This window comes from Schistocerca cancellata, chromosome 1, assembly GCF_023864275.1.
Source record: "Schistocerca cancellata isolate TAMUIC-IGC-003103 chromosome 1, iqSchCanc2.1, whole genome shotgun sequence".
Lineage (NCBI taxonomy): Eukaryota > Metazoa > Arthropoda > Insecta > Orthoptera > Acrididae > Schistocerca > Schistocerca cancellata.
The window spans coordinates 298,217,415-298,230,603 of NC_064626.1; the positions used below are offsets into that span (position 1 = coordinate 298,217,415).

Genomic DNA, 13,189 nt, shown 5'->3' on the forward strand with positions numbered 1-13,189 from the left:
AGGATGGACTCCACACATGATCCTTATGGCTCTTTTTTGTCCACACAGTACTTTTTTAGCCAGTGGCTGATTTCCCCAAAATATAATTCCAAATGCCATAATTGCATGAAAGTAACCATAATATGCTGACTTCATGGTTTCCATATTTCTATAAGAAGAAACAATGTGCAATGCATATGTTGCTGAACTTAGTCTTTTGCACAGATCCACGATTTGGATGGACCAATTCAGTTTGCTATCAATATGCAAGCCTAGGTATTTTGAGGAATCTACCCTGGTTATTGTCTGCTCACCTACCTTTACAAATATTTCCTCATCTTTGGATGTTTTGTGGAACTGAATGTAGTTTGTTTTACAGTAATTTAAAATAAGACTATTAATGTTGAACCAGTTCACCATTTCATTTAAAACCTTATTTGCCATTACCTCAAGCTTATCTTCCGAATTAACAATAAGTAGTGTAGTGTCATCCGCGAAAATGGTGAATCTACAATATTCCGTAGAGAGAGGAAGATCATTTATAAATATAATAAAAAGTAGGGGGCCCAGAACTGAGCCCTGCGGCACTCCACATGTAATGGTGCCCCATTCTGAAGATATTGGGACACCATCTTGACTATCTACTACAACTTTTTGTTTTCTGTTTGACAAATATGAGTCGAGCCATTTCCCTGCTGCACCACTTATACCGAGATGTGCAGCTTTTTGTAAAATAATTTGGTGATTTACACAGTCAAATGCTTTTGTTAGGTCACAAAATATGCCAATCACTTTCAGTTTTTTGTTGATAGATTCCAAGAGTTTGCCAGTAAATGCAAATATTGCATCTTCTGTTGACAAACCTTTCTGAAATCCAAACTGACTTTTGCTGAAGCTATTGAGTTCACTGAGATGCTTAACTATCCTGGCATGCATTAGTTTCTCTAAAACTTTTGAAAAGCTTGTCAGTAGTGATATTGGCCTTTAGTTAGCGGTATCCATCTTATCCCCCTTCTTATACAGCGGTTTTACAACTGCATACTTAAGCCTCTCAGGAACTATTCCTTGCTTAAGTGACGCATCAAAAATGTGGCAAAGGACTTTACTTACATGGCTGGAGCAGTATTTTAATAATTTGTTAGAAATGTTGTCAATTCCAGCAGAGTTTTTACTTTTCAGGGATTTAATAACTCTTTCAATTTCTTGAACAGTGACTGTTTTTACCTTCATGTGTTGCACTAAACCAGGTACTCTAGCTTTCAAAAGATTGATGGCTTGGTTCATGGACCCTTGTAAACCTATTTTTTCTGTTACTGTTAAAAAATTGTAGTTGAATGTGTCTGCAACTGTTTTTGGATCGCTAACAAGATTACCCTCACTTTTGATTTGGATATTTTCACTGAAAACTGCATTTTTCCCCCGTTTCCTTCTTTACAGATTTCCAGATAGTTTTTACTTTATTGCTCGAGTTATCAATTTCTGCCTTCAAGCACATGTTCTTTGCTGCCTGGATTGTCTTATTCAGAACTTTATTGTAGATTTTATAGTGTGTAATCCTACTGTTATCATTTGAACTCCTGGCTGCCTTTAGTAATCCAAGGCTTGGTTCCAGATTTGAACAGGTTTTCTCTCACTGATTTTTAGGAAATGCTTCTTCAAAAAGGCTTGTAACTTCATTGATAAATATATTAAATTTTGAATTAACATCAACTGTAGCATATACAGGAGACCAGTCCACAAGCCGTAATTGCTGATTAAAGGTTTCAGTGGTGTGTCTGTTTATAATCCTAAATTTTTTCCAAATGGAATGTTCTTTTCTTTGTACATTGATCTGGTTTAGAGTGAGGAATTGCCCTTCATGATCAGAGAGCCCATTTATAATATTTTTCATGGTTAAACTATTGCAAATATCCTTATCTACAAATACATTATCTATTAAAGTGCTAGAGCTGGCAGTTACTCTAGTTGGAGTGTCCACCACTGGTACTAAATTGTAACAGTACATTAAATGTTCAAAATCTGTCTTGTTTCTATTTTCTGTTAAAAGGTCCACATTGAAGTCACCCATAACAATGATAGATTTAGTTTTCCTACATAGGTGGGCCAGAAGTGATTCAGTTTATCTTAGAAATACATTTAGATTTCCAGCAGGTGCCCTGTAAACAGCCAGAACAATAACAGTTGCACTATCTGCTGTTAACTCAATGCCACACACCTCAAAATGTTGTTCATCACAGTATTTGCTTAAATCTAGGGATTTATACACTATATTATTTTTTATAAATATTGCAACACCACCTTTTTCCATAACAGATCTACAGTAATGAGTAGCTAAACTAAAGTTCTCAATCTGTATCATGTGGATCCCATTCATAACGTGATGTTCTGAGAAACACAGTATATCAGGCTCACTTTCACACTCGTCTTTTAAATTTATTAGCAACTGGCCTATTTTATTCTTGAGGCTACATATATTTTGGTGGAATAAAGACAAAGTTTGATTTTTTCTCACCTCTGCATTTGCGTGATGTTTGCTAGGAGTGGCTTTTTTCAGTACATTAGTTGATAGTATTGCTTGGGGTGTGGAAAACTCATATTGAACACACGAGAGAGATGCTTCACGCAACTTTGAATCCTCATCTCTCGTGTTACTCACCATAAAAAACGCTGAGTTTGTTTTCTGTTGCGTGTAGGACGGGCAATAGTTACCGCTGAATATGTTTTAGCTGTTGGTTCCGCCACTGACGATTCTGCTGCTTTTGAGGATGCTTCTTTTTCTTTTGCTGAGACTGGTCCCATACCAGTACATGGAATTTTTCTGTTCGCTCTCTCTCTGTTCGCAATGATTTCTTTTATCATTTTACATACAAAGTTTTTTCCTTCGTAATTTAGATGCATTCCGTGTTTGGTATGCTGGCATCTGTCCAATTTGCCTGTATCAAGGACGCTACATTTTCCAAACAAAGAACACATCTGTTTTATTTTAATGTTAGTTTTACGAATTTCTTTATTTACACACGAGTGATACATTAGATCATATCTGTGTGGTAATGTTGCAACTATCGTATTTTTTTTGTTTACTGCGTTCCAGGAATTTCTTTAGTTCAGTGAGACAGTTATTTGCTTCGTTTTTCGCAACATCATTTGCACCCGCTATACACACGACATAGTCATTTTTTCCCGACATTTTGTCTTGTAAGTCAACACCAATAATGTTTTTTGCTGTTGCTCCTGGCTTCACAAAACCTGTTGCGTCGTATTTCGTGTTTTCTTTGAATAGTCTCGTCATTTTTCTGCCGTGACTGTCCGTTAAAAATAATACATTACTTTCGTCTTTGCACTGTTGTACGTTTTGATTGATAGTGTCTTTCTCATTACTAGGTGCAATCTCATAGCACTCACCAGTGACAGTACAGGTAACAGGACTGGAAGCACATGTCTCTTTGAAAAAATGGGCACTATGATAAATGATGCCATAAACCCGCATCACACAGTGACTTTTTCAGGATAAACTGGTTCTGGTTGATTTGCATGTGGATTTTCCGTTGCCCATACTTGACAATTCTGTGTATTGAAATATCCTGTAAGATGGAAGTGGGATTTGTCTGTCCACAAAATCTTCCATGGCCAATCATTGTCCGCTTCCATGTGAGCAAGAAATTCTGAAGCAGGTTAACAGGAAGCAACTTGTGCAAATGGGTAATTTTGAATGGATAGGAAAGAAGGATGTTTCATTGGATTTTATGCACAGTGCTCATGCTTATGTCCAATGTTTGGACAATTCTCAGTGCACTACACATTTGCACACTACCACTCTTCTCTTCCCTGCATTGCTATGGCCACTGCTTCCACTCATGTCAAAACAATTTTGTTTCCTCCCTCTACCATGTTGCTCACCAAAACAACCCATATTTTTGAATTTCCAAATCATTTTCTCCAGACCCATGGCAATCATCAGACCAATGCCTTTTTTTCTAACCCTTCAGTGTTTGGAACTTCTGCAAGTGACATGTGCGCTGTCATCATTCTTGTGATAAAGCTTTACAAGTAGAGTGCAATCCTGCATTGAGAAAGTCATGGTGAATGTTGCAGGCATGATAGGAGGAAGAGGAAAAATGATACCATCCACACATCTATGCTGTTGGAGAACTGTAATGACATGGTTGTGCAAAAGACACTCATAGCACTTAACCAGTGACAGTACAGGTAACAGGACCAGAAGCACCTGGCATGTTTATGCCAACTTCAGTGGTCGTGCGCATGACGTGTTTTCATTTATGTATTCTGACACATGCAGTGCCATCTATTGATCAATTTTCACATTATTTTTTTTCTTCTGTCATACGTTTTCCCCCTTCTCTGATAATATTCCCTTGCAATTTGACATCATTCTGACCAGTGTTGTTATTTCCACATCATCATCATCATCATCATCATCATCATCATCATTTAAGACTGATTATGCCTTTCAGCGTTCAGTCTGGAGCATAGCCCCCCTTATACAGTTCCTCCATGATCCCCTATTCAGTGCTAACATTGGTGCCTCTTCTGATGTTAAACCTATTACTTCAAAATCATTCTTAACCGAATCCAGGTACCTTCTCCTCGGTCTGCCCCGACTCCTCCTACCCTCTACTGCTGAATCCATGAGTCTCTTGGGTAACCTTGCTTCTCCCATGCGTGTAACATGACCCCACCATCTAAGCCTGTTCGCCCTGACTGCTACATCTATAGAGTTCATTCCCAGTTTTTCTTTGATTTCCTCATTGTGGACACCCTCCTGCCATTGTTCCCGTCTATTAGTACCTGCAATCGTCCTAGCTACTTTCATATCCGTAACCTCAACCTTGTTGATAAGATAACCTGAATCCACCCAACTTTCGCTCCCATACAACAAAGTTGGTCAAAAGATTGAACGGTGCACAGATAACTTAGTCTTGGTACCGACTTCCTTCTTGCAGAAGAGAGTAGATCGTAGCTGAGAGCTCACTGCATTAGCTTTGCTACACCTCGCTTCAGTTATTTCCACAGTGTTTTGAAAATTTAACTTGAATGATAATCACCCTGTATATTGGATTAGGAAAAGAGGTGGACAGAAAAGGACAAACAAGTGAGAAAGCATTACACAGTTTGTTCAGTAGGAGTACGGCAGACATCAATGAGATGCTTTATAGAGCCAGATTTTCACCTATTGGCCAAAAGTGGAACGATTTTTTTTCCAGGGTAAATTGGTGGTTCCACATTAATGCATCAGCACATCTATCAAGTTTCATTGCCATACTATAATTACAGCCTCCACTGGACACTGTAATTACAGCCTGCCCAGGACCTCCATGAGTAGTTGCACTTTAATTATAACTGCCCCATACATCTGCAGTCATGATTCACATTTAATTCCCAGTGCCACAGTACCACGGCACATTGCTAGGGTAGCCAAAACCAAGAAGTAATAAAGTGGAATATCATACACTAATTCATTTTCTGTGTTTGATTGGGGACAATGTGGTTACAGTCAATGCTAAAGAAATCAGCTGGATAGTTGCAACATTTTTATTGCTGCTGAAAGTGAACTGCCATATGATACTCCACTCATACTGTCAAACAAACAAAAAAATAATTATTTAACTTTATATCATATTTAGTGAAACTAATCAATTAATCCTTAGTCCTCCTTTAATGTTTTCTTTCCCTAACACCTTCACCTTTCAGTACACCCATTAGCAGGTAATTTGGACACACATACCTAGCAGTGTGCAGCACCCACTTTTGCCTTGAATACAGTGACAAGTTATAGCTTGATCTTCAGGAGACAGCGATAGCATTGGTGATCCATTTTATTCCGTGACTATACAACTGCCACACACGATGCATGGAGATTGGCTGGAACTCATTCTGTATTACACATATTCCACTTGATTGTGGCACAGACGTGTGCAATACAACTAAGGCCAAGCGACATTTTGATGGAGGAGGATGCATGCGTAAGACTGTTAAGTGATCCTTAAGCCTTTCTGCCATTCACAATTTTTGGAAGTGAAAAAGTGGTGCATTTGTTTCCTGTATCTTCAAGTTACCTACGACACTATGATGCTCTGTTGATGAATGAATGGTACCATATGGTACGTCATATATTCTTTGCAGGTGAGATGGCGGATGTATCAGAGCCCTCATTAATTTTCATTGAATGTAAATTCCCACCACCTACCTGAACAATGTCCTCATGTGGTTTCTGACATACTCATATCCTCCCATCACAGGGTACCAAGGATTAGACAACCTTGTTCCATGGTGGTATTCCTGCCCCCATTACAGTCTCTGTGCTCCAGGGGTGCCTGCAGAAGGTGGGGAGAGGTGGTGGTGGTGGTGGTGGTGGTGGTGGTGGCAGTTGCTAATGAGAAGTCATTTTGTTTATGAACATGAAAAGGGATCTGTAACTGCAGGGTTCCAATTTTTGTGACCCAAAACACCAACAGCATGATGTAAAAATTGTACAAAACATGTGTAAAGTGAGTCATAAATTGCACAAGTCTTGAGAAACTTTAAATGAAGTTGGAACTGAAATGTTGAAGCTTGTGGTAGAGATGAATTAGCACAAAATGTAGATAATGTAATCCACATGAAATTTTTAATGGGAGGAAAACAGTTAATTGAGAGACTAGGACTTATGATGGGAAAAACTGAAAATTACGCAAATGGCGGGAAAATGTAAAATCTGGGATTGTAAAAACAGGTTTTACTATAATTATATACTGTTAGCTTGGTCCTCAAAATTCCTAAACCATATCTATGGGGAAAATGTCTAGCCACTACTGATACAAAATCCTGCAGTCACCCCTGATTTGCACTGTAATAGTTGGCAAGTAGAGTTGGTGGTGTGTTCTGAAAGATGATGGTTCAGTATGCTATGCCTGCTCACCGACTGTTGTGCAACACTGAAATGGCGACTGATTTGGTGCTCTGTAAATGATCTACCCATTGTTACAAACCCTATTAGTTGATGTCGACCTTGTAACAACATGTTGTTTCCATTGGAAGCTGACTTCGGCGACAACTGTTTTCCACCAATCCAATTATGGTCAGGGCTGTACCAAGTGGGTGGCAAGATTAATGTCCGCCAAGGACACAGGCACAGAGGGGGCACAAAAAGTAAGTGAAAAGAAAGGGAGACTGTTTCATAATTTACCGGGAGAGACAGGTGATTTCTCCCAACCCTCCTATTCCTATCTTCCGCCTATGAGAGGAAGCCTTACCTGTGGCCAGTGATGTACATTGTTGTCACAGTGTCATTTCTACAATGTCATTTGGTCAGAGTCTGCACTTCGGCCACACAACTTCCACCTACCAATTCGTTCATATTCAATAATGAAGCTCTTGCTGCTACTTTGCTGTGGTATTGTAGAAACTTAAGAGGTGGCGAGGTATGCAGAAACAATTAACAAAGTATTTAACCAAAGAATTCTTTTTTATTGAGCATTTGGCAAGACGCAGCATTGAAGGAAGCTAGCAAAAGGCGAATGGGATATGTAATTTACTTGAATCTGAAGCCAGTAATTTTGATGCTACAGGATATGATATGACCAAAAAGACATAAGGACCACTGAAACAGGAGTAAGTGATAAGACACTTCTGGAAGTACTGATTTCGAATTTGTACGCCTTTTAGAGACATGATATATTTTATAAATATAATTGGACAATACTTAAGAGTGCTACTCTTGATGTAGCATTGTCTTATCACTGGTTTCACAAAAAAGTAAGCAGCTATGCGAAGGAGAAATGGAGGCCAGGGTCAAAGATATCTGTGATGTGAGAATGTGAATGAATGTGAATGTCATGTGACTAGCGCCTCCTGTTGGGTAGACTGTTTTCCGGGTGCAAGTCTCAAGATTTCACACCACTTTGGTGACTTGCACATTGATGGGGATGAAATGATGATGAGTAGTACAATATAACACCCAGTCCCTGAGCAGAGAATATCTCCGGCCCAGCTGGAAATCGAATGTGAGCCCTTAGGATTGACATTCTGTCGCGCTGACCACTCAGCTACCGGGGGCGGACATATTTGTGATTCTGTATTTATAAATAGTTATTAAAAGGCATTGTTTGCTTTAAGTGGAAGATGTTCTTTGTTGTGCTCCATATTTTACATTGTCTTTGTGAGATACACTGGCACTACAGTGTTCATATTTGGTACGCTAGTGTAAACGTTCGTCTTGAAACCACCTAAGTGTATTTACCTACATTTGAATATATAAACTGACTTCTAGTTATCTTCTTTGTGTCTGAGTAAAATCACAAAATTGGGTCTTATACAGAAGATTGCCAACAGTTACTTTTACTGCACTCCATCTTGAATAAAACAGAAAGGAGAAAATGATCCTGGTACATCTACAACATACATTGCATTGTTGCTTTGGGATTAATCATACAGGTGTATCACAGGGATGTTTGCAACAGACTACCTATAATCATTTGTGGATATGAAAACATAATTGTGTTGGAAGTTTTTGAGTACCACAGCACTGATAGTATTATTACCTGAAAAATAATCATTCTATAGTTGTAAAACTTTTTTTTCCATAGTTGTAAATTTAACATTCCTCATTACAATCTTGGGATAATCCAAGCTAGTGGAGCTAACACCAAATTTTGGAAATTGTTTGTATTATAGTAACTCACTAGGTATAGTGTGGAAGAAGCCACACAGTATAATAGTACTCAGAAGCTCCATAATCTCTGGTACAGAAACGGTATGCCATAACCTATCTGAGAGGAGCAGAGTTAAAAGAAAATATAAGGTGTGCTGATCATCTTTGAATTAAGTGCTCATATTGTCATTGTATGATTTCTTTTCAGGGAAGATTTTCATGTGATAACATACACAACTTCATAATGAAACAGAGGAAAATTCAGTTGAGGAAACTAATAACTTATGAGACAGGATTCCTAGGCAATATGTAACTTCAGGAGGAAAATTGCATAGTAGACCGACATGCTACCTAGCACTCAGAACTAATAATTCCTTCTTCAGGGAGAAGAAAGTAGTATGTTGGGGAAGATTAAAAAGGAAGGGCAGATCAGTTAAAGACCACAGGGGGAGGTAGACGTGCCTGTAGTGAGACATGCAGGAAGAGAGTTGCTGAGGTTCTGAAAGGTTCCAACAGGAATGTGGAGCCATGTTGACTCCATTGCATGACCAGCTATGCTAGATTTCCATGTGACAAAAATTCTGATCAATGTGGTCCCACAGATTCTTGATTTGTTTTAAATCTTGGATGTCTGGTGACCAGGGCAGTATGGTAAACACATCCTGGTGCTGTTCAAACCATGTACTAACACTACAAGCTGTGTGACACTTTGCATTGTCCTGCTGATAGGTGCCATTTTGCTGAGGAAAAGCAAACTGCATGTAAGTGTGGACATGTTGCCAAGGATAGATGCAGTCTTCTGTTGATCCACCAAGCCTTCCAGAATGACAAGATCATCCACGTAATGCCATAAAAAACATTCCCCAGACCACATCCACTGTTCACCACTGTCATCTATGGCCCATGGTGCACCGCAGTTACATTGCCACCGGTTTGGATAGCACCATTTTGTTATGCATGATATACTTTAACTATGATACAAGCAAATAGTCTGCAAACTTAATTCTTTTAGAAATGCTTCCAATGTTAGCCCACAAGCCAATGATCACGTGCTCTTGGATGTCAGATAAGTCGCAGTTTGCAATATGACAATGACTGCACTGTTTTCTAGGACCCCATTTGATATACTGTCCACTGTAGTGCTATCACCTGCCGTCTGTGAGTGGTTGTTGCACACTGACATCAAACATAGGCAGTGGTCACACTAATGTGTCTCGACATAGTATTAGTTGTGGAAGATTGGTAATGTGTATGCACTACTTTTACACAGATATCTATTGGTAGTACTACACATGTTGGCTGCAGAAGGTAAATACAGGCTAGGAATCCTGTCTCATAATTTGTTTCGCAACTTGACATACAACCAAAAAGCCCTTGAAATTCAGAATTAACCAATTTTCCTCATACAGCTGTTTAACCCATTATGCTATGTGTTTCACAGATATTTCTTGACAATATATTATGGATATCACCAAACATACCACTGTTGCTGGATCTGTGAGGACAGTAGCTTCAATTACATTATTTTTCCTAGTTTTAATTTGTGAATAGGTAACATTACAAAGTTTTGGATGGTTCAAATTGTGCAGTAGTATTCTAATCATAAGTCAATAATCCATAAATACAACTTCCCTTATGCGCACGCTTCCTGTTAAAGCTGGTTGCAAATGAGAAAATTAACAGTACATTGCTGTGTATACAATTTTTGTTTGAAATAATATATATGGAGAAACAATATATATGGGAGAAACAATTTGTCTAATGGTTTAAATGTTCTGCTTTAATAGTTACAACTAGCTATGGGAAAGAATACAATACCATACATCATTTGCACAGTGTAGCACAGATTTTCTTTTTCCCAGTTGGTTTTAACAGAAAACTTATACAGTGTTGTGTAAGAAAATACATAGCCAATTTCCACCCAAATTATTGTAGTATCATGTAAAAATTTGAAATAAATCAGTCAAGAATGTTCTGAGATTATTTTCATTCATACTCTGTATGATTTACTATAACCTAGTTCCAAACTGTCAAAGTGGACAAAGTCACAGTGAGGAGTCATAATTTGTGTGCTGACGTAATTCCCAAGAATCCCCCAGATTAGGATATATATCTAATTCCCATATGTATTTAGCAGTTGCAAAGCTTTTCTGAATTTGTCAGTGTTGTATAAACTTAATGTTGGATTTGAAGGCATATAAGAAGTCCATCAAATTCATTCAATAATGCATTTTTTCAGGTGCACCAATCCTGTACATTATCGTGTCATGGCCAGACCTTATCCCATGGAATGAAGTGGACTCATACTTTTTGTCTTGGTGTCACCTTTTGGGAGCTGGCTGCCCATGGATTGGCAGCTTTATTTATCATCTGTTCATGAATCTGGAACATGGGGAGAAAATATATTACCGGCTACTACAACTTGATATGCTTGGTATCTGGATTAGCCAGAGCATTGGTATGTCCTTGTAAATATACTTTATAGCAAGTAGCACAAATAATTCCTAACACACACAAACACACACACACACACACACACACACACACACACACACACACACACACACACACACAATGTGGTAATAAGCTTTACAGTGGCAAAGAATTGAGAAACAGAAGTAAAATTTAAACACTGTGTGTGTTGTAATAAAGAAACACACTAACAATATATGTACTCCTTGATGTGGTGATGCCTACTTAACCACTCTAAAGCAAAAGCAATTAAAACAGGGCATACACATAATCAGCAGAACAATTATCAAATCCAGGAGATTATTGGCTGGGAAAGGGGCTAAGAAAAGGTTGGAAATATGCAGAGGAATTAAGGAAAAGTTACTCCACATATTATACCTGGGATGATTAAACACATCCAAGGGCTCACAAGGAACCTCTTGAGGGTGTGGTCACTAGTTTGGTGCTTAGTAACACTCATTTGAAAAGTGTTGTGTTAACAATTATGATACGAAAAATACTAGCTGTTAATGACTCACCATGTGCATCATGAGAATGACAGAAAATGGATGTGTGGGAGGTATAGAGATCAACCTTCTGTGGGATGTATATATTCCACTTCACAAAATGGACATCATCAGCATTCAAGAAATATCAAAACAAACCATTAACTTGCAACATGAACACCAAATGTAAAATGGCACACCACAGTGGTCACAAAGCTTTGCACCATCAAGATCAAAGGCAAACTCCTTGATAGTTATAACCCATGATGGATGTTCAGCTGCGGATCCACTCTTGAAAGAACACACATGGAAAGGATAGATTGCTACTCACAATATAGCAGAGGTTTCGAGTCACAGACAGGCACAACAAAAAGACTACTAAACAAGTAAGCTTTCAGCCAGAATGCCTTCTTCTGAATTAGGTAACTTACAAACACACATTCATGTAAATGAAGCTCACACCCACATGACCACTGTCTCTGGCTACCAAGGCAGGACTGCACATTCTGGCCTCAACAGTCCAAGACAGTGGCCATGGGTGTGAGAGCTGTGCTTGCATGAATGTGTGTGTATGTTGTCTATTTCAGGAGAAGGGCTTCTGTGCAAAAGGCTACATGTTTAGTAGCCTTTTTGTTATGCCTGTCTGTAACTCAGCATTTTCACTGTATGGTAAGTAGCAATCTAACCTCTTCATAATACTGTTATTATTCTATCCTGGATTTTCCTTTGCTTGAGAATACATATAGAATCATATTGGTGTAATGGGGTGATGTGAACTGTTGGGATGTGATGGCATGAAGCTGCATGCAGAACAGTCCATCATGGAGTTTGTCATGAAACTGGCTGTCCTTTAAGGCACAGCTGCAGATAGAGCAATAATATGTTTTATGTTGTTGTTGGTGGTGGTCTTCAGTGCAGAGACTGGTTTGATGCAGCTCTCTGTGCTACTCTATCCTGTGCCAGCCTCTTCACCTCAAAATATATACTGCAACCTACATCCTTCTGAAACTGCTTAGTGTATTCATGTCTTGGTCTCCCTCTACGATTTTTACCCTCCACACTTCCCTCGAATACTAAATTGGTGATCCCGTGATGCCTCAGAATATGTCCTACCAACCAATCCCTTCTTCTAGCCAAGTTGTGCCAAAAATTCCTCTTCTCCCCAATTCTACTCAGTACCTCCTGATTAGCTGCGTGATCTATTCATCTAATCTTCAGCATTCTTCTGTAGCAGCACATTTTGAAAGCTTCTATTCTTTTCTTGTCTAAACTGTTTATCATCCATATTTCACCTCCATACATGGCTACACTCCATACAGATACTTTCAGAAAAACTTCCTGACACTTAAATCTATACTTGATGTTAACAAGTTTCTCTTCTTCAGAAACACTTTCCTTGCTGTTGCCCGACCACTACGGTCGCAGGTTCGAATCCTGCCTCGGGCATGGATGTGTGTGATGTCCTTAGGTTAGTTAGGTTTAATTAGTTCAAGGTTCTAGGCGACTGATGACCTCAGAAGTTAAGTCGCATAGTGCTCAGAGCCATTTTGCCATTGCCAGCCTATATTTTCTATCTTCTTTACTTCTGCTCCCCAAATAGCAAAAA

At 38.8% G+C, this 13,189-nt stretch overlaps 1 protein-coding gene across 4 annotated transcripts in view; it reads left to right on the forward strand.

Moving 5' to 3' along the window:
• The window catches only part of LOC126171852 (progestin and adipoQ receptor family member 4), a 204,212-nt gene that overhangs the window by 122,567 nt on the left and 68,456 nt on the right, over positions 1–13,189 (forward strand). For 3 of the 4 annotated variants that reach the window (XM_049920830.1, XM_049920831.1, XM_049920833.1), the window contains exon 2: positions 10,866–11,084. The exons of the other annotated variant lie outside the window; for it this stretch is intronic. In XM_049920830.1, the coding sequence (XP_049776787.1) occupies positions 10,866–11,084 (219 nt within the window). The remainder of the gene's footprint in view (positions 1–10,865; positions 11,085–13,189) is intronic. 4 annotated transcript variants of the gene reach the window in all.